General features: G+C 47.2%; 2 protein-coding genes across 2 annotated transcripts in view; both read left to right on the forward strand.

Annotated features, from left to right (window-relative positions):
- Positions 1–6176: 6176 nt before the first annotated feature.
- On the forward strand, positions 6177–7072 carry LOC121833671. The gene has a single exon (XM_042287102.1). The coding sequence runs from the start codon at positions 6209–6211 to the stop codon at positions 6539–6541; it is 333 nt and encodes a 110-aa protein (XP_042143036.1). The 5' UTR covers positions 6177–6208; the 3' UTR covers positions 6542–7072.
- A 3212-nt stretch (positions 7073–10284) lies between these two features.
- The window catches only part of LOC8043387, a gene marked incomplete in the record, with an annotated part of 19573 nt that continues 4522 nt past the window's right edge, over positions 10285–25335 (forward strand). The window contains 2 exon segments of the mRNA XM_042287104.1: positions 10285–10358; positions 23146–23240. Coding sequence (XP_042143038.1) covers positions 23180–23240 — 61 coding nt within the window.

A 25335-nucleotide genomic window follows, 5' to 3' on the forward strand; every position in this document is an offset into this window, starting at 1 on the left:
GGATCTCTGTTATTGTCTCACTGTGACGTTCCAAGGAAATCGTAAAGTGTGCCGCGCGATCGCGGAGGAAAGGTTGCGGCAGCTGCGCGTAGCTACATTTCTTTCCACGACTCGAAGGTATACGCAGACATCACTCGAGCGATTGACTCCGCAGCGTGTCAAAGTTCATTTTATTTATGCTGTCCAAACAATCGCGAAACAGGTTCGTGCCTCCGTCACTTCTGAAGGTTGATGGATTGGCTTCTGCGTGCACCGTATATTCTTTCAACTCTGTGCGGTACCGTATACGCCACTCGAATTGCGCAACCCGTATTTCTCATTTTTAGATCCTCATTTCGCCTCAACGTTCTATTTTCGAAGTGGTCAGACTAGAAATGCAATGATCACGACTCCGACGATAAAAGGAACGAGAGAAAAGGTTGGAATAATCGACTGCGTAATGGTGTGTGGATTTGATTCGCCGAGAACCATCGCGAAGTAATCGGCGTTCGGTGCAATTATTGACCGACCAACGCAGTCGGGACTTAATGAACATAAGCGGAGCACGAGCGTGAATTCTAATCCATAAACAAACTGAAGCATGAGAGCACTGGGGGCAAATTTATGTACACTGAAGGTATACGATAGGCCTAATGGGACACAAAGAAGACATTTAACTGGACATTAGCGTAACGGCATCAAATACTTGCGGTCACATTCGCATGGCACGGATAGCCCAAGGAATGAGATCGTGGACTCAGGCTCACGTCAAACTGATTCGACTCAACTTCGCACACTTTATCCCAACGCTTGCTGAGATTTCCCGCTTCATGGCATTTTGAAGGACCCCTCGAGAGTAGTAAGCCTTGTCCTTACTTGGAATGGAGAGCGTGCTGGTAAGGATAAGGAAAAACCCCTGACCGTCGACGTGAACGTCTGCTGCAGGTTGGGAAATCGTCTTGTCCGTCCTTGTGTTTGATGTTCTTCCCATTATTTATATTGAGCCTTGCCCGTTGCCTTTTCTGCTCCCCGAGTGTTTTGCCCAAAACCTTGCGTGTATATTTGTAAAAGCTCTTCCGCGTTGTTTCCGTTTCAGGGAGGGGCGTTGCCCTCTTTGGCTATGACAAAACAACTTCCCGAGTTGCGGAGCTAGTCGCTTTTTTCGAACTTTCTGATCTTCCCTTTGTGACCTTCACAAATGGGCTTCGCCCACTGCCGAGACATGTCACCGTTTCAGTATCAAACGAGAGTCATTCAGATAAGCCCAATCATTTCACCTTTCTGTGTACTAAACAAGCCAAATCCGAGCAGTCTCCGATTTGCACGTGATTCCGAATCTGAATTATAGTAGTTTCTAGATTATTCTAACTTCTGAAGTTAGAGTAGCTGTGCTACCAATGGCGCCTTAATCTGTATACGCATCTGTCATGGGGCGGTTCGAGTCACTAACTCTGCTATCAGTGTTGTGCGCGACCAGAAGCATAACTGCTGCTGGTCTTTTGTGGTTGGCCTTCAGCTTTCTCGGCAGTTTTCGGAAGCCCCGATATAATTTCATCCGAGCAGGTGTTCACGCGCATGACTTCCCATATTGTTCTTTAAACACACCGTAAAACGTGCCGTCTTTCTTTTTTTTTCCCCGATTAATGGCAACAAATTGTTGTGTGTATGTTTATACAGCCGGAAGTTAGTCTGCCTCAGTGGGCGTCTGGAGTCTCAGCTGTAGATGAGCAATTTAGCCAGTGCGGTACAACCGCTAGCCTGCGGTCTTTAACATGCACCACGCAGTAGTGATACACGACCGCACGCCGGTACGATACTCATCCAGATCGAAACGGGCAGAGGCGGGGACTGAACCCAGAACCCCTGGGTTCTGCATTAATGGGATCACAAGCTAAAGCATGACTTGTTACTACTTCGTGTCAGCCTATCGCGAAGTACCGGGCGGCGCAAGTCCAGTTTAGTTTGTTTCCCACCCACGAATATTTATAGGGAGTATTCACTGGTGGGCATAGCTGTGTGCTTTGCGGTTGAGTGGCTGCTGAGAGCGACCACTCGCGAGATTCCCCCTGACAAAACCCTTGTTCGTCGCAGGCGACAAGTTCTTTACCTACTGCTCGTGCTGATGACGTCGTGTGAGAGAGTAGAATACTTTACAAACAATGTTACCTCAGATCCAAATGATAGATTTCCCCAGGTTTATGCCTACACGCCATCTTACAAGTTGGGCGCAGCGCTATCGAAGGCTCAAGCGCGAGAGCGAAACTCTGCCGAATGCACGCGCACTCTCGGCACGGAACTCTTGAAAAAGAGTATTAGAGGAGATATCTGCGGGGGTTTTCTTTGGTGTGTAGTTATACTTCGGTGACTTCTCTGATGCGAACGCCGTAACCGGAAATGCTCAATGAAGCCTCTGCATTAGAGCACTGCACGGGCCCGGCCCGGCCCACCGGCCGGCCTCCGGCCGGGTAGCACGCATTTTCTCGGGCCCGGGCAGGGCTCAAGTTTGAACAAAACATTTTTGACTGGGCGGTCCTGTGCCACAAATTTGAAATTGATGATAACAAAAAGTGTGCTCCTTGATATTTTAGGTTCAATGAAAACAAAAGCAAGTCAAGTGCAAATATCACTACAACGCCGCTCAAAAAAAAAAAAAAAGTTTTGCATTTGGGGAGTTTTTAAGTGGGTAAAAGAAAACATATGCACTCCACCAGCATAGTGGGAGAGTGCGCGCTTTCTGCTGAAACAGTTTTCAGGTTAAAGCCTGCAAACTTTTTTGAGCTCATGTTTTTTTTTTATTATTTTTTATCTGTCGGGCCCGGGCCGGGCTTAGGCTCATATTTAAAAAAAAATGGTCGGGCTCGGGCCGGGCCTGGGCCGTGTCTCTACCGGGCCGGGGCGGGCCGGGCCCAGAAATTAAATATTCTGTCGAGTTCGGGCCGGGCCCGGGCAGTGTAGGTATATAACTACCGGGCCGGGTCGGGCCGGGCTACTCTACTCTGCATGGCACTCTACTCTGCTCTACTTTGCATGGTAGTAGAATGAAGTTAAGCCAGAAAGTAAGGAACCCTAATATTACAAGGTGCCGTAGGGTCTTACAGCACACTTTGTTCGCATTTTCTTGCAATAGCAGTCGTGACCATCGTAAAATTCACATAAAGTGTTGTCATTCGTGCGAAAAAAAGGCAAGGGTCTGTTAAGTGGTTGTTTTCGATTCAACTGTTTTTTGTTTTTTTTTCTCACCTGCGTTTCCTTGTTGAAAAGTCGAAACGGTCTCGTTCTAACCAGTGCACGCTTGGAAAGCAAACAAGGTAGCGCATGCTCGAGCCCAAGGGCAGCCGAAGGAAATGTGCCGTGACTCCCACCGACGAGAGCTCGAATGCTTTGTGCAGAGAACCCGTTTTCTATCTACCAAGCACGTGACGGTGATAATTAACCGCACACGCGACCTTACAAGAGCGTGGCCACCAGATAATCCGTCAGTTCGGTTGCCTTCATATACCCACTTGATTGGACGGTGTATTTAAAACTGCTTCTTGCAGAACTCGCGTGTGAGTGCAACACTGCTGTTGCTATATTTTTCGAGTCTTTCAGTTTGTCGGTAACGGCCTTCGTGGTGGGGACTCATGTTTATTGAGGAGACAGGTTCCACGAGCCAAATATCTTAAAACAGAGTTGCGCTGGACTGCGTCGAGATGGGACTGCAGCGATTTGCCGGGACATCCGTACCTCGTATGCCAAGCTACTCCTCGAATCGGTTGCCACACTGTTCATACGACGCCCGGATATGTCCCAGGACCTCGCGGTCGTGTATCGACATAATGCGGGCAAACGAAGTCAAACGCATTTGTGTTGTGCCGTGTGGATTTTCCCTTTGCAGTAACCAATTCTCCCAGAAAGCCGAACCTTTTTTTATTTATTTTTTTTATTTTCTCCAACTCAACATGCACATAAAATTAATGTGCGCGTGAATGTCCCACGTGTCGATCTTTCCACTCCAAATGTCCTGGTTGGACCGGTGTATATATAGAGTTTCTTTGTTTTTTTAAGCTTAACAGATTTGGTTAAAAAAACACTGTGAAAGCTACACTTATGTGGTTTATTCAGGTGCGTTATACGGCCAGTGGGACATAGTATATGGGGATAATTATAACGATCAGTCGGCTAATTAATTAAAATTCGTTAAAAATTAACTTTTTAATTGGTGAAAATACTCTTATGGTGCCAATTAGAAATTCGCTGAGCGTCGTCCAAAACCCCTAAATCAGTAATTTTTAGAAAGACTTTGAGAGTGTGAGAAGCATAGTAGTGTACTAAAGTTACCACTCGTGGAGCAGGTACAAGGCTGAAGCTCTCATAAGATACGGAAAAATCGCGCTGGCGCCTTACCGCAACCGCTAGCCTTATACTTAGCGCAGTATTACACTTCTCACGCGCTCAAGGTATTTCTCCAAATTACTGATTTAGGCGTTTTGGACGACGCTCAGCGAATTTCTAATTGGAACCATCAGACTATTTTCACTAATTAAAAGGTTAATTAACAAATTTTAATTAATTAGCCGAATGATCGTTATGATTAGTCCCATATACTATGTCCCCCTGGCCGTATAACTCACTAACAAACCGCATAAGTGTAGCTTTCACAAATTTTTTTAAACAAATCAGTTAAGCATAAAAACCAAACAAACAAACAAAAAAAAAACACCCTGTTTTTTTGTTTTTTGTGTGTGTGTGTGTCCAAGGTGTGGGTGTCCATCACCCGTGCCTCTGAATCGCCGCTCAGTCTTCCGACTCTTTTGGGGAAGCTGGGGGAAGCCCTTGTTCAAGCTGATCAAATCCGTGCGCCACACTGCGCGGTCGCCTTTTCGTCGCGCTTGAACGTCCGTGTGCGCCCCCGCCATCGCTTGGTTTCTTGGACGGCGAATCTGGAACCCTGTCGGCGACAGTTCCAAGGACGGCGCGGTCTCGCCGCTATTCACCACACCCGCAACGATGGTATTCAGCCCAGAGCGGCAACTCGACGCAACTGCCGTCTCAAGGGCGGAGTCTTCGTTCACCTTCTTGCGGCCCACACATGAATGCTCTTATCTGGTCGGAGATGACTTCGCAACGTGACGTGTGGGCGCCGCCCGACGTCCGAAGCCTGTCGCAACGCAAAAAAAAAACGCCAGCTTTTTTTTTTTTTTTTTTTTTTGCGGTATTTTGTTAAATTTTGCGTAGTCAAACTCGTCAAGTGTCAAAGTGAGCATGTCTCGTACCAGCACATGTCTGTCCCTGTCCCCTGTTTTTGTTTTGCTTTCTTTGCGCTGATGATTAAACCAAACACGTTCGTCAAACGCGTCAACTGTCAAAGCTATTCCCGCAAACACACGGGAACTGAGACGCAAGCCCAAAAGTCACGTGCTTGCGCATCTCTGCGGGTCTGCAGCACTCGGAAACTTAAGTTTTACAACGTAGCACAGAAATATTTAACGCGGTCCTTGAGTTTCTGCTTCTAACGCAGGTGCCCCGCGGCAAAAGTATACAAAACAAACATTTGGCTCACGTCCGTCGCTACGAGGCAATGCTAAGCCGTTTCCCTTAATTTAAAGTAGCATAAAATAAAACAAGCACCAAAGAGTAGGAAAGAAAAAAAAAATAAAAACTGCATTCTAGAGGCGTCTCGGGATAGGACCTCGAGTATAGGACACGTGAAAGTGACCGCAGTTCCGTTCATGATCTCTCGACCGCTCTGTGTAACCAGTCGCGGCGTATACGGGAGGAATTCCGTCCGTTCGTAAAACCCGTTATGATCGCTGTCATGACCGCGATTCCAAAAATTCGAGCTCAGCAATGAACCGAGTGACGATTACAGCGCGGAAGGAGACTGTCGAAAGCAAGAACGCAATCCCCCGATTGCACCGCATCTTGCGCACAGTGTAGTTCCTTTGACTGGACGAGAATTGCTGGTATGGACCGCAGTAAATATGTACTGTAAAGTACTCAGACTCTTTCGCGGAGATATAATTGCTCCTGAAGTCGGCAGTACAGTGCACCCGTTTCCTCACTACTCTTGGCAAAGGTCTCAGCCAAGTCCTTGTCGTCGCGCTGTCTGTATTTTCAACAATGAATTAACATAGCCCAATCGTCTATGTTCTTCTCAGCCAAGCACTTTGCCACAACAATATGCCCTTTTTTTTCTTTTTTTCTGGCAGAGCCAGCTGGCGAGTGGTGCGCGTGCCCGTCCGCCACCATGTCCACGTCCACGTACGCCTACTACCAAGAGGAGCCGCGCACGCCCAAGCGCTACTTCAACCTGGGCGTGCTGTCGTGCTGCATCGGGGGCCTCGTGTTCAGCGCCGGCATCATCCTCGTCGTGCTCGGCTCGTCTCCGCAGGAGCCCGAGGCCTTGTGGATCGCGGGCATCGTGCTCCTGCTGGCCGGGGGCCTCCTCTTCTTCCTGGGCATCGGCTCCATCGGCCTGTACCTCGCCAAGGAGGACCGGCGCAAGCGGGAAGCCGCCCGCACCCGCACGCGCAACTACACCTCTAGTCTGCGCTCCAGCGACGTCGTGCTCGTCGAGTGAAAGCGCTCTAGGCCGCTGTCGACCCCGTCTAGACACGGCTTCCGGTCGTCTGTCGCCGGCAGGCTTGGGAGGGCCGCTCGACGACTGCTTCCGGAACTCTCGCACGCCCCCCGAATCGAAAGACACTGTCCACTCGAGGAACCGTGCGGAATTTTGTAGCGAGGAATATCGCGAACTGATTCGAGCGAACGAGCCTTGTCAGGTAAAAGGAATGTAAAAGGTTCTATAGAGGGCCACGTGTAGCCCAGGGTTTGGGTCTCACAATGTGCCGTTGACCTTTTTTTTTTTCCTTTTTTTTAAGAAGATCTTGCGGGTTGCGCAAGATGACCCTGCCATTTTGTAGAAAACTATCGTCCGTATAATGCAGTAGCGAAGCTCGACGCGCCTGTTGCCTATAGGTACTAGCAGTGCTAGACTCGTGCATTTCATCGGAGGTTTGTTTTTATTTATTCTAACAACGACCAGATAGAAACGTTCATACGCTTCCCTTTCTGTGTGACGACCCGAAGTCATGTTCATAGCATTTCTCCTCGCATCTTGTTTCTGTCCTTCTCTCCCGGCCTTCGAAGTCCGAGGCTGGATGAGTTCGGACTGCATTACCTGTGGGCTTGCCTCGGACTCATTAGCGGTACACGAGAAATGACACGCTACACATTTGCCGCGTGTCGCTGATGGAACCGCGTCTACTGTTACAGCCGCTGCGCTGGAGATACACGAATTACGAGGCTAGAAGAGTGCTGTATCCTGTGTCTAGCTGCCAGTCTGACATTTTGTTTCATGTTATACGAAGCAATCTGTTACAAGACGTTGCTGTGCTCCTAAGTCAGTTACAACTTAATAAAATAATTATGCGTAGCTCTATCCTGTGTTCCACTTGCTTTCATATATACCGTACCGAACTGTCAAAATTTGTTCTGATAATGTATGTCAATGTGCATGTTGCCATGGGGCCTTCAAAGTAGGCCTTCGTAATCTAAACGTAACGATAGGAGAACTGAAGTCGTACTGGGCATGGTTCTAAATGTACGGTGTTCCTGATTAATGCGTTTCGTTTAAACTAGTTTAAGTATCTCGCGTGCTTCACCTCCGTTTGCTGTTTGGGTAATGCACTGAATGGTCAGTCTGTTCAAACTTGTCACATTCAGAACGAACGCTTTCGCCAAGTATATTTTTAGTGCCTACTCCGGAGTTTTCTTCATAGTCCCCGATTTGCCTAAAAACTTGCTAAACACACCAACAAACATCGCTGAAATAGTAACCCAAATTTCAAAGTGAAAAGCTCTACTGGCAACATTGAAAAAGTGACGTCATGGGAAGGCAGGGGTTCACTCTTTGGGCTGTATATATATATATATATATATATACATACTGTTCCCAACTGATTACAAACAGCTTCATGGTGTCAAATGAATGCTTTGGAAGCTCGCTCCAGCTCTCGCGCAGCAGCACGATACGAGTGCTCGGCATAGTTCATTTTTAGACAGCCCGCTCGAACCGCAAGCCTGCCATCCCATGACGTCACGGCAATGAAAGCGCGGGTATATTCGAATCTTGGTTTTGGCGTCATTTTCATTTGCCGATTTCACAATAACTATTTTTAATTTCGCGATACTAAATAGCATACCGGAAAGAGTAAAAGATAACGATTTCGGAAATATAGTTAGGTGGGGTTGCTAAAAAGATCACCGGAGTACCCTTTTAATGAAAATTAAGCCTTGTGAAGGCACTTAATTTTCATTAAGGTACCAATAAACCGGCGTTTATCGGGACCTAGTCCGCATCTGCATGACTCCAGCACTACAGTTGAAGTGTAAAATCACGTAAAGAAACACACTGCCTTGGTAAAGACAAAGCGAAAGTGCGTTTGAACGGATAAAAAAGAAAGTTCATTAGAACGGGTAAAAAGAAATGAGCACGTCCTTTATATATTTATTTATTAACATATTGTTTGATTCTTGGAGCCTTTATTCTTGCCGGGTTCCTTGGAAAAGATCCGTTTCCATGAACAGTATCTAGAATCATATGTATCCTATACAACGTACAAAAAAAAACAAAAAAAAACAGCGATAAATTAATATAAGCGCAGAAGGGAGTAAAATAATCTCAGGATCGTTGAACAAAACATATACGTTATGTTAATTGATACCTCATAATAATTCGTAAACGATATATTTTTTTCCTTTTTTTTTTCCTTTTTTGGATGCGTGAAATGTACATAAAAACACCGAAAACTATGACGTTGAAATGCTACTATTCTGTGCCCTCTCACCTCGCTGTTGGGTAGGGCCATTTCTTTTTTGTCTAAAGAGCCATTCGACTTTCCTGCCACGGCTGAGCCTTTCTCGCCAGTCTTCCTGGAAGTCGGCATCGTTAGTTGTAGGCGGTTGCAACTGGCTTCGCTGACGGCAAGGGCGTTGCACGAGTTGCTGTGGCCGTCGCTGACGCCGAGCAGCGAGACTAAACGGAAGAAACATGCCTCCTCATAAGCTGGAGGCGAGGGCATCGGGGATGTCTCGCGAGAGAAAAGTGCGACTAAGGTCTTTCCATAAAACAATCGGTATATACCCTGACGGCAAGTGCTTTCAGGAGCGACTCGCTTGCTTTTGAAATGTCGACTTGCAAACAATGCGACGCGCCAAGTGAGCTTCAGGGCGTAAGAGATGGGGAGTTGTATACCCGTTAGAAGCGAAGCGTGATCAGTTTAATGTTACTGAAGAAGCAGATGGTTCCCTATTGTTTTGTCGAAATTCGTTTCATGGAATTTCGTTTCCTGGACAACTTTTCATGGACATACGTGTCGTCGACACTAACGTTTCGTCGACACTCGTTATGCGAATTGCACGCTATAGGGACGTTTCGTCACGAGTGTATCACTGGGGTGCGCGTTAACCCAACGCCCGCCTGCGTTCACGCCGCTTTGCGGCGACAGTCTGCGGCTGCTTCAAAGATTTTAACCCACCTGACCGACCCGTAAACGCAGCTTCGCGGCGTCAGTCTCGTGCAGCTTATTACAGAAAAAAGCTAATCTGAGTTTTCGATGAAATGATCCGTCGATGAAACATCGCGTGTCGATGAAACGTCGTTCGATGAACTGATTGTCACCGGGCTGCGGGCAAGGGCCAACAGAAATGAATCCGTGCGCTCAGCTTTACTCCATCTTTTGATAGCTCACGTAACCTGTGCCTAATAGCGAGAAACATGGGGCAACACAGCAGATATGCTTGTCTTTTCCAGCTCCAGACAAACAGTGACAGACGTAGTTTTCGGAAGAGAGGCTCAGGGGAGCAATGTTTCCTGAGCGATCTACCTGAAACCGGAATGTAAAACTATCTGGTTCGTGCGCTACAGAATCCTTGCGGCGACCCGGTCCGCACTGTTCCGCTCGGTGTGGCGCGGGCGCGGGGGAAACCGTGTGTCGCGGCAGCAGCGCAGAGGACATTGAACCGCGTCTGCTTTTCGGGGAGCCGATGGCCCCCTCTGGTCTGCCGGCGAGCCTCGAATTCGCCGACCGCTTTGTCAGCTCGTACTCGTGGTCGAGCAGAGGATCGGTAACGTCAGCTCGGTCGGCTCAACTGCATTCCACGACGCCCGCCGCCGGCGTGCCGTCCGTGAGCCGACGGAGACTTCCCGTCCGGGCCGTGACGTGAGCGCAACGTCAGAGCTTGTTTGGATCGTTGCCACTACGCAGCGGACGTGCCTGTTGCGCAACGTGTGCGCTCCGCGTGTGCGGAACCCGCGGACGCTCAGGTGTTCTCGGCGACTTGGCTACTTCGCTTCGCTGCGCCGTTGACATCGCACAGGCGCTCGTCACCCGCAGGTGAGTGTTCACATGCGTCATCTAGAGTGGGATCGCACGCGGTGTCCTTGCAGTCCTGCAGCCCTTTCGTATACGTACTCGCGCTGGTGGTCGTTCTCCGGGGTTTCCCCGCGCTCGGTGTAATGCATTTGCTCAGCTGTAATGAAACTCAGCTGTGACCAGCTTTCCGCTTTCCTGGGCTCAAGCCGTGCTCAGCTGGTTGTTTTGTTGGGTGGCCTCCACATTTGCACGCGGTGTTGTCTGCTCTCGCCTCGCGTCTTGCTGTCTGTTGGTGAATGGTTCGTGGATTCATTCGAAATTCTGCTAGACTCTTTGGACGCCCGTGGCTACATAGATTCTCCAAAACAACCTATCACCCTTAAAAAAATTTTAAGGATTTTTAGGCTACGGCGTAATTAAATTGTAATCAGCGGTAACTCTTTGCAACAAGAACAACCGGACGACGATGCATGGTTAATATATATATATATATATATATATATATATATATATATATATATATATATATATATATATATATATATATATATACAGGGTGTTTTTTTTTATTCTTACACATTTGTTAAAAAAAAAAGTGAAAGCTACACTAATGCGGTTTGTGCAGGTGGGTTATACGGCCAGGCGGACATTATGTGGGTGGCTAATCTTTGCGATGAGTCGGTTAATTAATTCAAATTTGTTAATTAACTTAATTAATGAGTGGAAATAGACACATGATTTCAATTAGAAACTTGTAGAGCATCGTTGAAAACCACTAAATCAACTATTTTTGGAAGGATATAACGCCGGGGAAGCATTTTACAGCGTTCTTTAAAAACGCTCCATTTGGACGCGTTTCTAGATTTCGGTTTCTTATCGGAGCGCATCACCGCGCCCGCGGTCCTGCTCCCCAGTGGCTGAGACGCGCAACACACGTGCGCCGTACTTCCCTCCATTCTACGAGGGAGGCGAGGAGGTGGCTTCGCGTCGCGACCACCGGGGAGCATGATCCCGGGCGCGTAGATGCGCTCCGATAAGAAACCGAAATCTAGAAATGCGTCCAAATAGAGCGTTTTTACAGAACGCCGTAAAATTCTGCCCTGGCGTTATATCCTGCTAAAAATAGTTGAATTAGGGGTTTTCGATGATGCTCAGCAATTTTCTAATTGAAACCATATGTTTATTTTAAGTAATTAAAAAGTTAATTAACGAATTTTAATTAATTAACCGACTCATCGCAAAGATTAGCCACCCACATAATGTCCGCCTGGCCGTATAATCCACCTGCACAAACCGCATTATTGTAGCTTTCACGGTCTTTTTTTAAACAAATGTGTAAGAATAAAAAAACACTCTGTACATATATATATATATATATATATATATATATATATATATATATATATATATATATATATATATATATATCAGGTCAATTTTATTAACAGGCTGAAAAGTCGTAAACGGCTGCGATAAAAACGGATATGCGTGTTTTATTTTTATCAGCAGCCTCGTTATTGCCACTTATATCATGCCCCGTCCGTCAGAAACATACCCGTTTTAAGAACAAGCTTCATTTGGTTGATCGTCATGAGCTTCAAAATGATCAGTGTTGGTAAGTACTTTAAGTACATAGTACATTGTACTTAAAGTAAAGTATTCCTCCAATGAGGTTTAGAGTACTTCTACTTTACTTAAAGTACATTCTCTGAGTACGTTCTAAGAAATGCCTGCGCGTTTACTGACCCGTAAAACACTCAAAGAGCCAATCTCTGCGATCTACGAATTCAGCTCAGCGAATGATGAGGCGGAACATCTGTTTAGACCCCAAAGGCAAGTCTGCCATGTGGCATTACGCAATACAAGCATGACGCTTTGCACTGCGTAACGCCACAGCGCAGACGTAATTTTTGAGGTCTAAACGGATGGTCCGCCTCGTCATTCGCTGAGCTGACTTCGTAGATCGCAGAGATTGGCTCTTTGAGTGCTTTGCGGGTAAGTAGACGCGCGGATACTTCTTAGGGTGCATGCATTGTACTTTAGTATGCTTTTCTAGTACATTCAGAGGGAAGTACAACTCCCGACATCAAAGTACATTCCCCAAATTTGTCCTTGTTAAATTTGTATTCCAAAATGATACTTTGTCAACTCTGAAGCCACTTAACGTTATCCCAATATTCGCCGCCATTTGCGAAAATAATCGATGCACCCCCGATTACCCCTGGGGCAATGCAGTAAAGAGAAGACACTATATAAGAATGAAAGGGCATCATGAAAGATCGTGTTAAAAGTACAAAGTACTTGTACTTTACTTTGAAAGTATATTGTATTTATAGCGCTTTACTTCAAGTACTTTGCGCCCGGTGGACTTGCTACTTTACTGGAAGTACATAACCTGTCATTCACTTTGTACTTTACTTCGAGCACTTTTTAGATGTGCTTTACCCAACACTGAAGATTATCCAGTACTTTTTCCGCACATGCAAGCCTTATAACAATGCGTAAGATTCGCGAATCATGCTACTCCCGTTAGATGAAACCTCACCGTGATCATGGTGAAGTTCTCATTAACGGCGTCAACTAAACGAAGAAAGGTGCATTAACATTTTTTTTTGTATGAATTGTGGGTTCAGGAAGTGATATGGTTGTATGTGCACCTCGGAACTTTCTCAGCGTTGATTTAGCAGCTAACTTTTTCTTTCCACCTTACCCGCTACAAAACCACTGGAAAGGCAACGCGAAGTCAGGTGCATGGGTAGTTGCTCTTTCGAGCGCCGTAATTTCGCGCTGAGTTTGCACCGCGCTCGAACAAGTGGGAAGCCGCAACAATAAATCAATAAAATGATTAAAAAGAGGCTGACATTTTTGCCGGTTCGTGACGTCTGGTGGGCCACAGAGGGTCGATGGCCTCGAGTCCGATACGACTTCATCCCCGTGCGAACGCAGTCCTTTGAAATGTTCGTTGTCTGGTTACACTCCACGCCCACCTATCTTACATCACTAGTCTCGCCAGCATAGAGCTTCGAGAACAATGAAAGTGTATGGCTCAATAAATCTGCAGCAAATAGATTCCCCGCTGTAATACGCGTTTGGATACAAAAAAAAAAAAGAAAAGAAAATCGAAAACAAAAATTCGAGGGGACGGGCGGAGTTGATCGCCGGGGAGGTCGTATTCTTCACAAAGCGTTTCTTTTTGGTCATTATTGTTGGAATCTTAAAAGTGTCTGGGTAAAAATTAATGATCTCGATATCACCTTGTTAGTTGAGCATCCGCGTGGCCAGAAATCATAATTTGCGCACTCTGGCATGATATTTTCAACAGGCCAGAAATTAAACCCCGGCTCATCCTATCGAATGACATGCACGGTGACTCAACTGCAATGCGGCCGACTATATTCCCCAATAAAGTAGTAGATCTTCCTTAGTGACCTCGAGCGCCGTCAGTCAGTTGTGGGCACGTGTGTCTTTTTTGTATTATTAATAGTATTATTGAGCATCTTTTTGAGCTACGAGACGACCCCCCCTCGTATCCAGGCAGCGTGCGAAGTCCGGGCAATCCACACTGCTGTACTACACAGAGGAGAATGCTGACGCTTTCGCCGCTCGAGGCTGCCACTCATAATCGCCGACCAGCGCATTCTAAGACTGTATCGTGTACCCGTACACTTCGTTGAGCTCCGAGCCAAGGCGAACCAAAGTTCAGTCCCGCACTTTCTGCAGCTGCTCGCGGGAGTGCCGAATCTCGCGCCCAATGGCCATGAATTTTAATACAGCCAATTTAAAAATGTAGGCTTATTAATGCAGAGGTAAAGTTTAGAGGCAGTGATTAAGCCTTCGCTATAGTTTATACTATGACGTGGTCATTGCGGATAATCAGAATTGTGATTGTGATAATGAACAGCCAGCATTCATTCTATAAACGTGTTCCGAGACAAGATTTGCGCAAACATATTTTCATCGTAAATGAAGAGTTCATACCTCGGCGCCGATGCAAATATATTCCTAAAAGTCTGACGATGCGTGCGTTTGCAGTAAGAAATGATTAGTCCAAGTCAAACAGTGCACATTAAAAGGATGGAAAGCGGATATCGGTCCGCTGAAAAGCACCGAGCTAGAGAACGACTTCATATCATTGGCCGCTTTCCTAAAGCTTTCGACATTCAAACAGCTCATTTGGCCTGAAGCGCTATACCCCGCGGGCACGTGTTTCTCCGTTCGCTATTTTCTACTTCGTGGTAAAGTCATTAAGTATTACTTCGTTTATATTATACCTCGAGACACATTGTTAGATAGCCATCTCCTGTCCGGCTACATAACAAAACAAAACAAAAAAAAAAGGAAGAGGGGCACGTTGTCCCTTGTGCACGACCAGCTGACACGCAAGGGGCTTCCTTGCGCTTCTCATGCCCGGCACTTGATCGAGTAATGCGGCGTGCCACTTTCCGTGAGCGCGCGCCTATTGTTGGTTGAAGGGGGCGAATAACAAATGACCAGACGCGGCGCCGCGGCCCTGGTAGATCTACTACATGGCTTCTGCGCAGAACGATGAGCGCAGCAGCGTCACGCCACGGGCAGAGGCCGTGACTTCCAAGGGTTAGTTGTTTGCTTTTCCCATACGTGCTAAACTGCAAGACTTTTTTTTTTTTTTTTTTTTTTTACGCTTTACTAGGTACGCGTCATGACCGTCGCGCGCTCTGGGTAGTTTTATGTCCGGCAGCGAAGAATGCAGCGCGAACGAGACGCCTGTACGGCGGTTTCAGGCTGCGCTCCGCGTTATTAAAAAGAAAGGCGTACGCAAACAGATACAAACGAGCGCTCAAACGTTCGCTTGCACGTGAAAGATCGGCCACTACCTGGCCAAAAACTTCATATGCAAAGGTTTGGTCGCCAACGAGGACGTCGTAGCAAATAGCGAATATGCCTGTTCCGTAAAAAGTACATGGAAAGCTTTCCAAGGAGGCTCCGAGGAGGGGCGTTTTCAGCATCGTGACAACGACTTTGTTTCTGGACTCGCCCAATTCTGGAAGGACGATCTACACAGCGTGCATCACGAACCCTGTCTACGAGCAACGATGCACGTTTTAAAGCTGAAAATGGGGTGAAGTAGTTCCACCGAACTTTGTCTTCCTTGACAAAACGTAGTTAAACGCATCTCGTTTGATTACGCGGTGCCAGCCGTGCCTCCATTAAGAACGAAAGACCGGTCGCGCGAACGCACATTACGTCTAATGTAGCCCATCCACGTCACACTTTAGTCACTCCTTTTGTGGTCCAACCCGCGCACAAGACTGACAAAGCAAAACGTCGTGCCTTTGTTCCGACGGCTCACGCTTGCCGTAGCGGTATTAAGCGCTGCTTCAGCGCGTGCCGACGACTGTCAGAGCATCAATGATTGTGCACATGTGAGCGTGCGTCGCAGCTGGGATTCAGCTCCGCGCGGCCGCACAAGCCAACGAACTTGCCAACACAATGGATGCGCGACCCTGAGAGGCTGCTGCGACGACATGTCTCGGAAGACAACGCGGTCGCGAGACACCCGGTGATGGGACACAAGCAGGCCGGCGACAGAGGTCGGGGAAGGTCGCAGTCGAAAGCGGCTCGCCCGATATATAGCTCCCGTTATTCAAGGACATTTTGAGAGTAAAGGCCCGTTCACACTCTTGCGACCTCTTAAACCTAGGTTTCTTACAACTTCTTAAACCAGAAAACACACTGGCGCCATCTATTGAGAAGCAGTGTAAACTCGGCGGTCCAGCATATTTTTTTTTTATTTCTCGCGCATTATCCTTTCTTTCTTAGCTCGAAAAACTTTTGTCAATGTTATAAACGAGCCTTTCTATGGGTATTACGCACATTTGACATCGGAAATCCCGCAAAACCTTCGCTCTTGTGAAATGCAGTTCCAGGGTCACCGCATAGATGGCGCCACAATGCCAGTTTGTTCCCTCATTTTAAAAACATTTAACAAGTTTTAAGATAACTCGTCTCTCTCAGTCGTACTCGGTCGCAGTCGGTCGCAAGAGTGTGAACGGGCCTTAAGGACCTATTCGGGTGTTCTTATTTCCGCTAAGGATCATCTTCTATCGCGCAAAGGACGATAGAAAAGGTTAGGTTAATGCCCCACCCTCCTCCCTTTATTATTATTATTATTTTTTTTTTTGTAGCAGGTTGACATGATACGCTCGGTCGTGACAATTATTGTTCTCCTGGTAATTAGCTAAATGTTTTTTTAGATAAATTAGTGCTTATACGCTTTCGTTTGTTGGCAGCAGCAATTGTTAACGAAGATACTGTGACCTCGTTGGGGTGTTGTGCAGATATTCTGGGTATTGCAAAATGTAATGGCACAGGTTCAAGCAGGGATGGGGCTGGCCCGGAAGTGATATGACTGCAGAGCCGATAAACAATGTGACATTTTAGTAGTCGAATGCCATCGACCCTGCTTGCTTTCTGAAGACTAGGTTGTGTGCGAATTAAGACGATAAAATGTTAGACTCCCCCTTTTTTAACTTTATGCTTCCTAAGTTTGAACTAGTCAAATTGCAGAGGCACACATGGATTAAACAAACCCAAGTGGCACACACAAACGGCTTCTGCGAGAGATCAATAGTTTCAGCGCAGCATCTGACATATTCCTTCTGCTCAGACTTCTGCATCCCCAAGTAAAATCGGAGCCTCTGTTTAGATTTATGACAAAAGACAACATTTAGCTTGTTCATATTTTGCCTCGGAGTATAAATAAATAGGTGACCTTTTGTCCGGTCAGCTGATGTCGGGTAAGCTTTCGTTCCGTACATTCGAATATGACAGCCGCTGCTTTGTGTTGGCTGTTTGCAGCATGGTCGTCGGCGAGATGACCAAAATATCGTCTGGTTATGATTTTGTCTTCCGGCGGGTTCCTTGCTCGGCAAAAACACTTGCCAATCAAAGCCACCCTTCCACAGTCACACCATCCATAACGTCATATCGCCTCTCATATGTGAGACGGGGAAGAGCTGGAACCGCTTCGTGACTGTGCTCGAGGTACATATTGTATTCGGTTTCATAGCAGGGATTTCTTTTTCTTTTTATGTACACGTTTATGTATCGTTCGCTGGCGCGAGACGTGTTCTTTATCGCCAGCCATCGGAATCGGGTTAGCATTTCGCCGCGTCCGCTCGGGTCATCCGGTTGGAAGCTTCGCGGTCTACTTCAGGGTCATTGTGCTCCCAGCGCATGTAAGCGATTTCGCGAGCGACGAGACGAGCGACGGCGACCAGCGACGAGAGTCAGCGACGAGCAACGGAGACATCTCATTGTCGCTCGCGGTCGCGTCCCTCGGTGTTTGGATTGTTAGAAAACCTCGCTCATCGCCTTGGTCGCTTGCTCCCGTCGCTTTCATGCGGCTTGCCCTCGTCGCGCGACTGGCCGAGCGACAGCGGGTCCCCGTCGCCGTCGTTCGTCTCGTCGCTCGCCAAATCGCTTACGTGCGGTTTATACTTTATTGCCGCCCCTTGATCGTACGAGTTTGCAGCAGTGAGAAAGAGGTAGAATATGAAATGTTTACCTCCAGGAAATAAGCCCTTTCACAAAAGTGAGCAACCCAAGTTCTGGGCGACATGGGTCTAGAGAAAACTACGTTCTTGACAAAATACGCAAAAGGACACAATAGTGCTACCAGAAACATGACTGCCACCAAAAGAGCAATAGGCTAAAAGTACCCCAAAAATACCCACGACATATGGCAGCGCAATCTTTTTTTCCCCCTTTGAGGACTCTGCACTGTTGTATGAATTGTTATAGGAATTTTGATCTAGCATCAGTGCATGTCATCAGACAATTCTCGCAGCTGTTGCAACTACTACAACAATTGAGTTGCCGATGGGCACGTCACAAAGAAAGAACACCTTGGCGGCGTGCCGTACTAAAATGGAGAACCGCTGACGCCATCAACGCGAACTGACGTCATCACAAATTTTAATTCGATGAAATCGGGCGAGACAGCCTTTCCGACAACCTGGCAGCCGAAGCCGGCCGCGGCCGATGCGCCTCGCCTTCAGGGAAACGCCCTGATGTAATGCCGCCGTGCCAACTCGGAGTACGTGGCACCTCGTATGCTGGACTGTGGGTATTCTAGATGGACACCTAGCAACGCGTGAGCGAGGCCAGTCGAGAAGTTAGCAAGGGCGTCCCCCCCGCGTGTTGGCGGTGCCGATCCGGTTCCAGTGACTGCTCGTCCGCACTCGGAGAGATAGGACATCGGGGTAAGGCGGTCAAGCGACGGCCTCGTTGGCTGCGGCGCCGTGACCCCAGCGGCTGTTCCCAGCTTCTAGTTGCCCCGCAACCGGCAGCCGAGAGAAACTTCTCGAAGGCGAAGCGCCGTGCACCGAGGTGCGCACGGCAGCGACGCCGGTTGGAACGACCCGTGGCGACGACGACGCTAGCTCGCCGCCGGCTCTTCTCGTCGGGACGTTTTGGGACGGTGAGAATATATGCCTTGGCCCTTCGGCTGTTTGGCTTGAGTTGCGCCCGGGCTTGGCGCGTTCGTGGACTGCGGCCCTTGCAGATTCATTGCTCGGGGGCACCTCGACTCGATTTGAAATATCGCGCCCTTTACGGGTCCGTATGTCACGCGCGTGTTGACGGTCACGGGAAGGACAGCACGGGTCGGATTGATCGCACGATGATACGATGATGGTGCGGCTCCGGGGGTGAATTGTCGCCTCACTATTCAACGTTGCCTTCGCTATGAACGTGAGACGAGAGCTTTCCAGACTGTTGGAAAGCTTTCGTCAGAAAGCCTCTGTGCACCACAGCGGGATTTTACGTGCCGTCGTACTAGTATATCACGTTGGCGGTCATTGTAAGGTTCAAAGTGAAACGGACGCTGCTAAGATGTCACGTATACCTCGTGCCGAAGTGGCGAGGCGTATACGTGTATGCCGCTTGCTTTCTAAGCAGGACGTAGCTGCGGCAGGATGTTCTACTCGCAGCTCTCGCATTACATAGGGCGCGCCAACGAAGAAACCTGCCCACATTAGAGAATCTGAACGTAGCTCTTCGCGTACAGTTGTCCTTCAAGCGAGTCACGAACCGACGGGCGCTAACCGATGTGCGAGCGCGAACGTCGGCAGACGGAAACACCGAACGGCTAGACATTATGGCGCCCTTGGTAACATTAACAATGTGATTAATGAGAATATTGTTGTGTTCGGAAGAGCCGTGTGCAGTGTATTATTGTTCGAACCGTTCGTCTTGGTTTTCAAAGCATAGTTTCGCCGCAGAACGGTGAGAACAGCAACGGAAGGAACGATTTCAGATTTCTCTCAATGTCAGCTTTCGTTCAGTGTTTCTAATGCAAATGTTTCTGTCCGTCATTCGACGAAAAATGTGGACATGATTACATTGGCGGTTAAGATGAAATAAGTCGAGTCAACCGCAAGAGTGCAACAATTTGGCGCTGACGCTATGAATGCTTGCATAGTGACGCTAAGAAATAAGCATAAAGTATAGTTGCGCGAATGACTATATATTAGTGTTGTGCGATTTCGAATATTCCAATTTTAAAATAGTTGTTTCAAATATTACGCTAATCGATATTCGCTGCGAGGTCAACTGCGATATTCGTATTTTTCGAAGTGTCGATCGCGGCAAATTAGTCCCGTTGAGCGCGCTTCTTACAGAGCACCGGTGCACCGCGGAGAAGCAACACCCGCGAAGCTAGCTTCCGAGGGTGTTGCTTCTCCCCAGTGCACCGGTGCTCGGCGAGAAGCGCACTCAATGGGGCTAAAACGCCGCGATCAATACTCTAAAGGTACAAATTTTGCAGCGGCGTGCGTTGGAAGAAGTCACACTTTCAAAGCGGGATGGTGCACGCGCGCGTCTGGTGTATGTAAAAAGAACTTGAAACGTTGTGAATGTTGACATTTACATTGCAGTAAAATTTTCAAAACGTAACAAAATATAAAATATAAATGTATTATGCATGAGTATATGTTAGGCAAAGATGCCCTGACAACGGGCGGATCCGAAGGGGGGGGGGGGTGGGGGGGGGGGGGCGGCTGCCCTCCCCCCCCCCTTCCCCAAACAAAGTCCACTCCCTCCCCTCCCCTCTTTTCGGAGGGCAATTTGACATGAGTGGACCCCCCGGTGCACAAGAAAAAATGGAGAATAGTATCCTTTCAAATTTTCCGCCTCGCCCCCCCCCCCCCCTCCCCCAAACGGAGTCCTTGATCCGCCCCTGCCTGACAACCTTCTGTAATCATTTGTGACTGGAGAAAATGTATTTGTATATAGCAAGAATATTTATAAATCTCATCGATTAGGTATAGCTGGGCATCTCAGAGGTTTAACTTTATGTCAAATGCGTCATTTACTTGCCAACCCAATGTGGACATTGAACTTTCTGAAGCCACAATCGATATAGTTAGATTAAAATTAATTTAGCTTAGAAATAGACAAATAAAAGCTTGGGAACAACCTTCATGAGTTCAGCTTGGTTTATGTTTAATTTAAGCATGGTCATGGTACAGTAGTGAACGACTTAGAAAAACTATTCGATATTCGATTCGAAAATATTCTGCCAAAACCACTATTCACTTCGAATTCGCTTTGAACTCAAAATCCACTATTCGCGCATGACTACTATGTATGTATGAATTCAGATAATCTTCTCGTTATTCTTTAGTTGTATGTATGGATTTTTTTTTTTATTTTCATTAGATACAGGGTGCCGATATAAAGCTAGATGACGCACAAAAAAAAATCTGCAGCCATTGTTTACGTATTACAGGGTCCCTAACTTGCACATTAACACTTGGTGTATGGTTGATTGACTAATTTCTGTGGGGGAATCAATTGAGCTGCTTGAGGTGGGTGGTGAATTTAATTTCTTTATATTTATCACAGTGTCTAGAGTGCCGTCTGACGGCACTCCTGCGGAGCGTTCAAGTGCCGTCCTACGATGCCCCTACCGAGCAAATGCCGTCTCTTGGTAAAGGATATGTCTTGCTTTTGGCACTTTGTGGCCGAAATTGGTATGCCTACTTTAGCTGTACTTTCTTGTATTAAATTTTCCAATTATGACTTCCAAAGTACATATACTAAAAATTTCACGACGGTAGTGGCCTTCCAAAATCATAGATCTTTGTTTATAACAAATAGTAACCAGTCTCACAAATGTTTAGGTTCAATACGCGGGCCCTAAAAAAATGTGCAATGTTCTTTTTTCTTTTTTTTTTTTGGGGGGGGGGGGGGGGGGGGGGGGGGGATGAAGGGGGACTATTGCTGCTACTCGAGAAGAACTCAAATTTATTTTAAATTACAATCGCAACCTTCGAGGGAGTGCAACTTCGTCAAACTTGAAGAGATCACGCGCCTGTACAGCGCAGGCACAAACATACAAAAGAAAACATGCTGCTCGCTCCTATAGCGCTTGTCTCACTCGCGCCTTATGTTAAAACAAATTGTCGACGAGCTGCTGATGGAACACTTGTCAGAATAAGCGTGACTTGTGCTTACCATTTTCGGACGGCACTTGAAGGCGCGAGAGGAGTGCCGTCGGACGGGCACTCTAGATACAGCCTATATTTATTAATCCGTGTCTTTGCGAATGTTTTGCTGTGTTATTACGCCGAGGAGTAATAATACAAGTGTGTTGCGTTATTACGCCGAAGAGTAATACCCGGTGAGATAAAAGCCCTCACTTTCCGGTGAGGACTTTGCGCTAGGTTCACCATTCTGCATCAAAATCTCTGGAAAGCATTTGCCTTGTTCCGCGTTACAATACGATTAATATCGATTGTGTGTATGTCAAGGATGGGGAAATTACGAGCAACGCGCACGCATGCAGCCCTTTTGAATGTTTTACGAGGTGCACTGATCCCGTTGAAGCCATAATCGGGCGGTATTACCGACACTGCTGCTTGGTTTTCTTCGTAGATTTATCCCAGGAAAGAAGGACCTCGATCGGTACTGTGTTTTCGTCACACCTATTCACGATTCCAGCGATGTTCATTTCATCCCTGTTTCTCTGTTTCACATTTTCGCCACCGGGCTGCAGGAGGTTCTCGCTGGAGCGCAAATGCGACTACCGGACGGCGTGGCCACCGGACGGCCATTTTGCGTCCCCCTGAAGTCGATCTTTTGGCATCTTTTGGCTGGGCGGCTGGGCGGCAGCGTGCTGAAGACACGTTTTCTGCTCATTTGCCGTCATTCGTCGAAGTTTTTTTTTTTTTAATTTTGCGTGTAAACAGTTGTAGTTGCTTTTGAGAAGATATGAACAATTTTACGAAGGCGCAGCACCACAAGGAAAAAGGCGCAATTCGTCGAACGCAAGTCTCGCCGGTCTCGCGGCGTGATCAAAGCTTCCTTGGTACGCCGAAGTGCTCCGTCTCCGTGCCAATTCGCACGCTTGCATACCGATGAAGAATTGACGCCGTGCGGATGTGTTTCGCGAGTGCGAGTGCAACGTGCGTTAAGACGTAAATTGCGTTCGACGAGCTGTGCTTTTATCCTGTGGCGCTGCGCTTTCGTAAAAATTTCCACGTGCTCTCAAAGGCAACTACGACCGTTTACACAAGGTTTTAAAGAAACTTCTTTGGCGAATGACGGCGGGCGGGCACAAAACGTGTCTTCAGCACGCTGCAGCCTAGCCTCTATAACGTTCCAAAAGGTCGACTTCGGGAGGGCGCAAGATGGCCGCCCGATGGCCGCAGAGCAGTGGGCGGCCAAGTGTTTCCGAGGCGTTGTGTAAATGACATTAAATGGTGTTATCTGTCATGTCGGGAGACATCTTTTTCGTCATCAGTTTCGTTTCGTTTCTCTCCAGGTCTGAAAGCAGAGAAGTTAATCGGGAAGCAGCCATGACAGCGTTCACCGAGATGTCCATGGCGCACGTGGTAACCGTTATGCTGGTGACAGCAGGTGAGTTCTTCGTGGCACAGATTCGAACGGGTGCTTCATATTGTATATTTTTCACACTAGAAAAAGTAATTCACGAAGACTTGATTTCAGTTATGTTATCCAACGCACACCCGAACTAGCTTACTTTACCCCGTAAGTGATGACGCAATAATATGGCGCTCCGCTCCAAACAAACCGTTGCTAAGGCCGTTGTTAGGAAAATATTCATAAGGGGTCGACGTGAGGTTAGAAAGGGTATGATATAGAAGTAAATAATTTTTGGTAAACATTGTGTCTTTCATATCTAATCATGAATACTTTTTCTATCGTCTCAGTGCCATAAAGCGATGACAAAAGCCTGTAATAAAGTTTCAGAATCGGTTTTGCCTTGCTAGCAGACGACACGGTCGCTTCGTCACTAACCTCACACCACGACCGCATTGAGTGAGGTTGGTGATGATCGACGAAACTTCTATTCTCGGGGTCAACTTTCTGTGGGATTTCGGAAGCAAAAAGTGCCTGTACACAGCTTTGAGCGACGCTCGAGATGCACGAGCGCGCGAACGCAGTTTACGTGCAGCTTGCTTCCGCAATATTTGAGAAGGTGAAAACACTGTGATGCTGGATCACATACGACAACGACGTAAAGTGTATCAAGGTAGAAGTGCACGTTTCAAGGATATCTGACAGCACAGTTGCTTAAGTGCACATCTGTGCTATCAAAGGTACTGTCCATAACTTATATATACTGTCGCAGTTGGAAACGGATCGACAACCGTAAAGGACAAAATAAAGATCTAATCGGCGAACTTGTGCCTAGAAACAAAAGAAAGGATGAGCGTCGGCGGACGCAGCAGTGAGCGACGATGTGTCGGCGTGACAGCTGCCCTGTGAGTTGACAAAGCCGTGCTCGGTTCCTTATCTATACTACGCTTGGCATCCAGGCGCAGATTCAGGGGGGAAGGTCCGGATGTCCTGACCACCCTCTTTAATTCTGCATGTGTAAAAATTTAGGGCGTGGAAACGGGAAAAGGGGGGGGGGTTCTTAAACATATGATACGCTGACCAACACCTGACCCCCCCCCCCCCCCCCCCCCCCCGTCAAGAAATACCTGCGTTCGCCCCTGTTGGCACCTCGAGCATATTCAACCTAGAATGTTCGTTGGTAAGCTAGAGCGAGAGTGGCTAGGCAAGGTCATTCTGGCCTCCTTACCTTTTACACTCAGGGTAAGGGAACGCTCAAATCTTCTATAGTCAGTTACACGTTAAAAAAAAGTTTTCTAGGGAAAGAAGGTCAGGGAGGAGAAAACAGACAGAATGCTCGAGAGGAGAGGAGGAAACATCCTCCTCCCTTTAGCATTCTGTCTGCTTCCTCCTCCCAAGCCAGAAAACGTTTTTTTTTTTTTAACCTGAAGCGTTCCTTCTCAGTCATGCACGCTTGGGGTCTTAAAACTGAAGAATCAGTAAGATTTTTTTTCTCAGTTTGATGATTACAAGGCAGGTACGAAACGCACAACCATATTGCGAGCCTGAAAAACAAATTTGGGGTCTTTAACCGCTCAAGTTACAGTCAAAATAATTGTTCTTTCATTACAATGCACGTCAACTGCAAAATCAGAAAGAAGATCCGACGCTGATGCTTTTCTCGCTGTATTTTTTAGCAGCTCTCCATGCGTGTGATAATTTTCGTATGCAAACACAATTCGTTTTTATAAACCTGCTCAGTTTTTTTAGGCCTGCCATATTCCAAATAAATACAAAATCAAAATCGTATCATAGTGCAGACGATTGAAACTGCTGCAGGCGGCATACTTCAGTTTGTGCACCATACTTTAGTCATTCGTGTGCGTCTGTCACGGGTTCGTCGTCTGCAACAGGCACCTCGAGACGTCTCGAGGAATGGAAGTTGCCATCGCAAATATTTCAGTTACAGCCTATTCTCATCAAACTTCTGTCGTGGCAAGTGTGAAATCTAGGCTTCCTTTATCTATTATATTTCGACGTTTATATCCTATGTCCGATTTTGACTGATCATTCTTTCGGACTGTTTAAAGCGAAATCCACTCCCATGTATTCGTCCACAACAACGCCCCTAGCAACGGTTTGTTTGGAGCGG

Source organism: Ixodes scapularis, unplaced genomic scaffold (assembly GCF_016920785.2).
Source record: "Ixodes scapularis isolate PalLabHiFi unplaced genomic scaffold, ASM1692078v2 PGA_scaffold9__187_contigs__length_104089568, whole genome shotgun sequence".
Lineage (NCBI taxonomy): Eukaryota > Metazoa > Arthropoda > Arachnida > Ixodida > Ixodidae > Ixodes > Ixodes scapularis.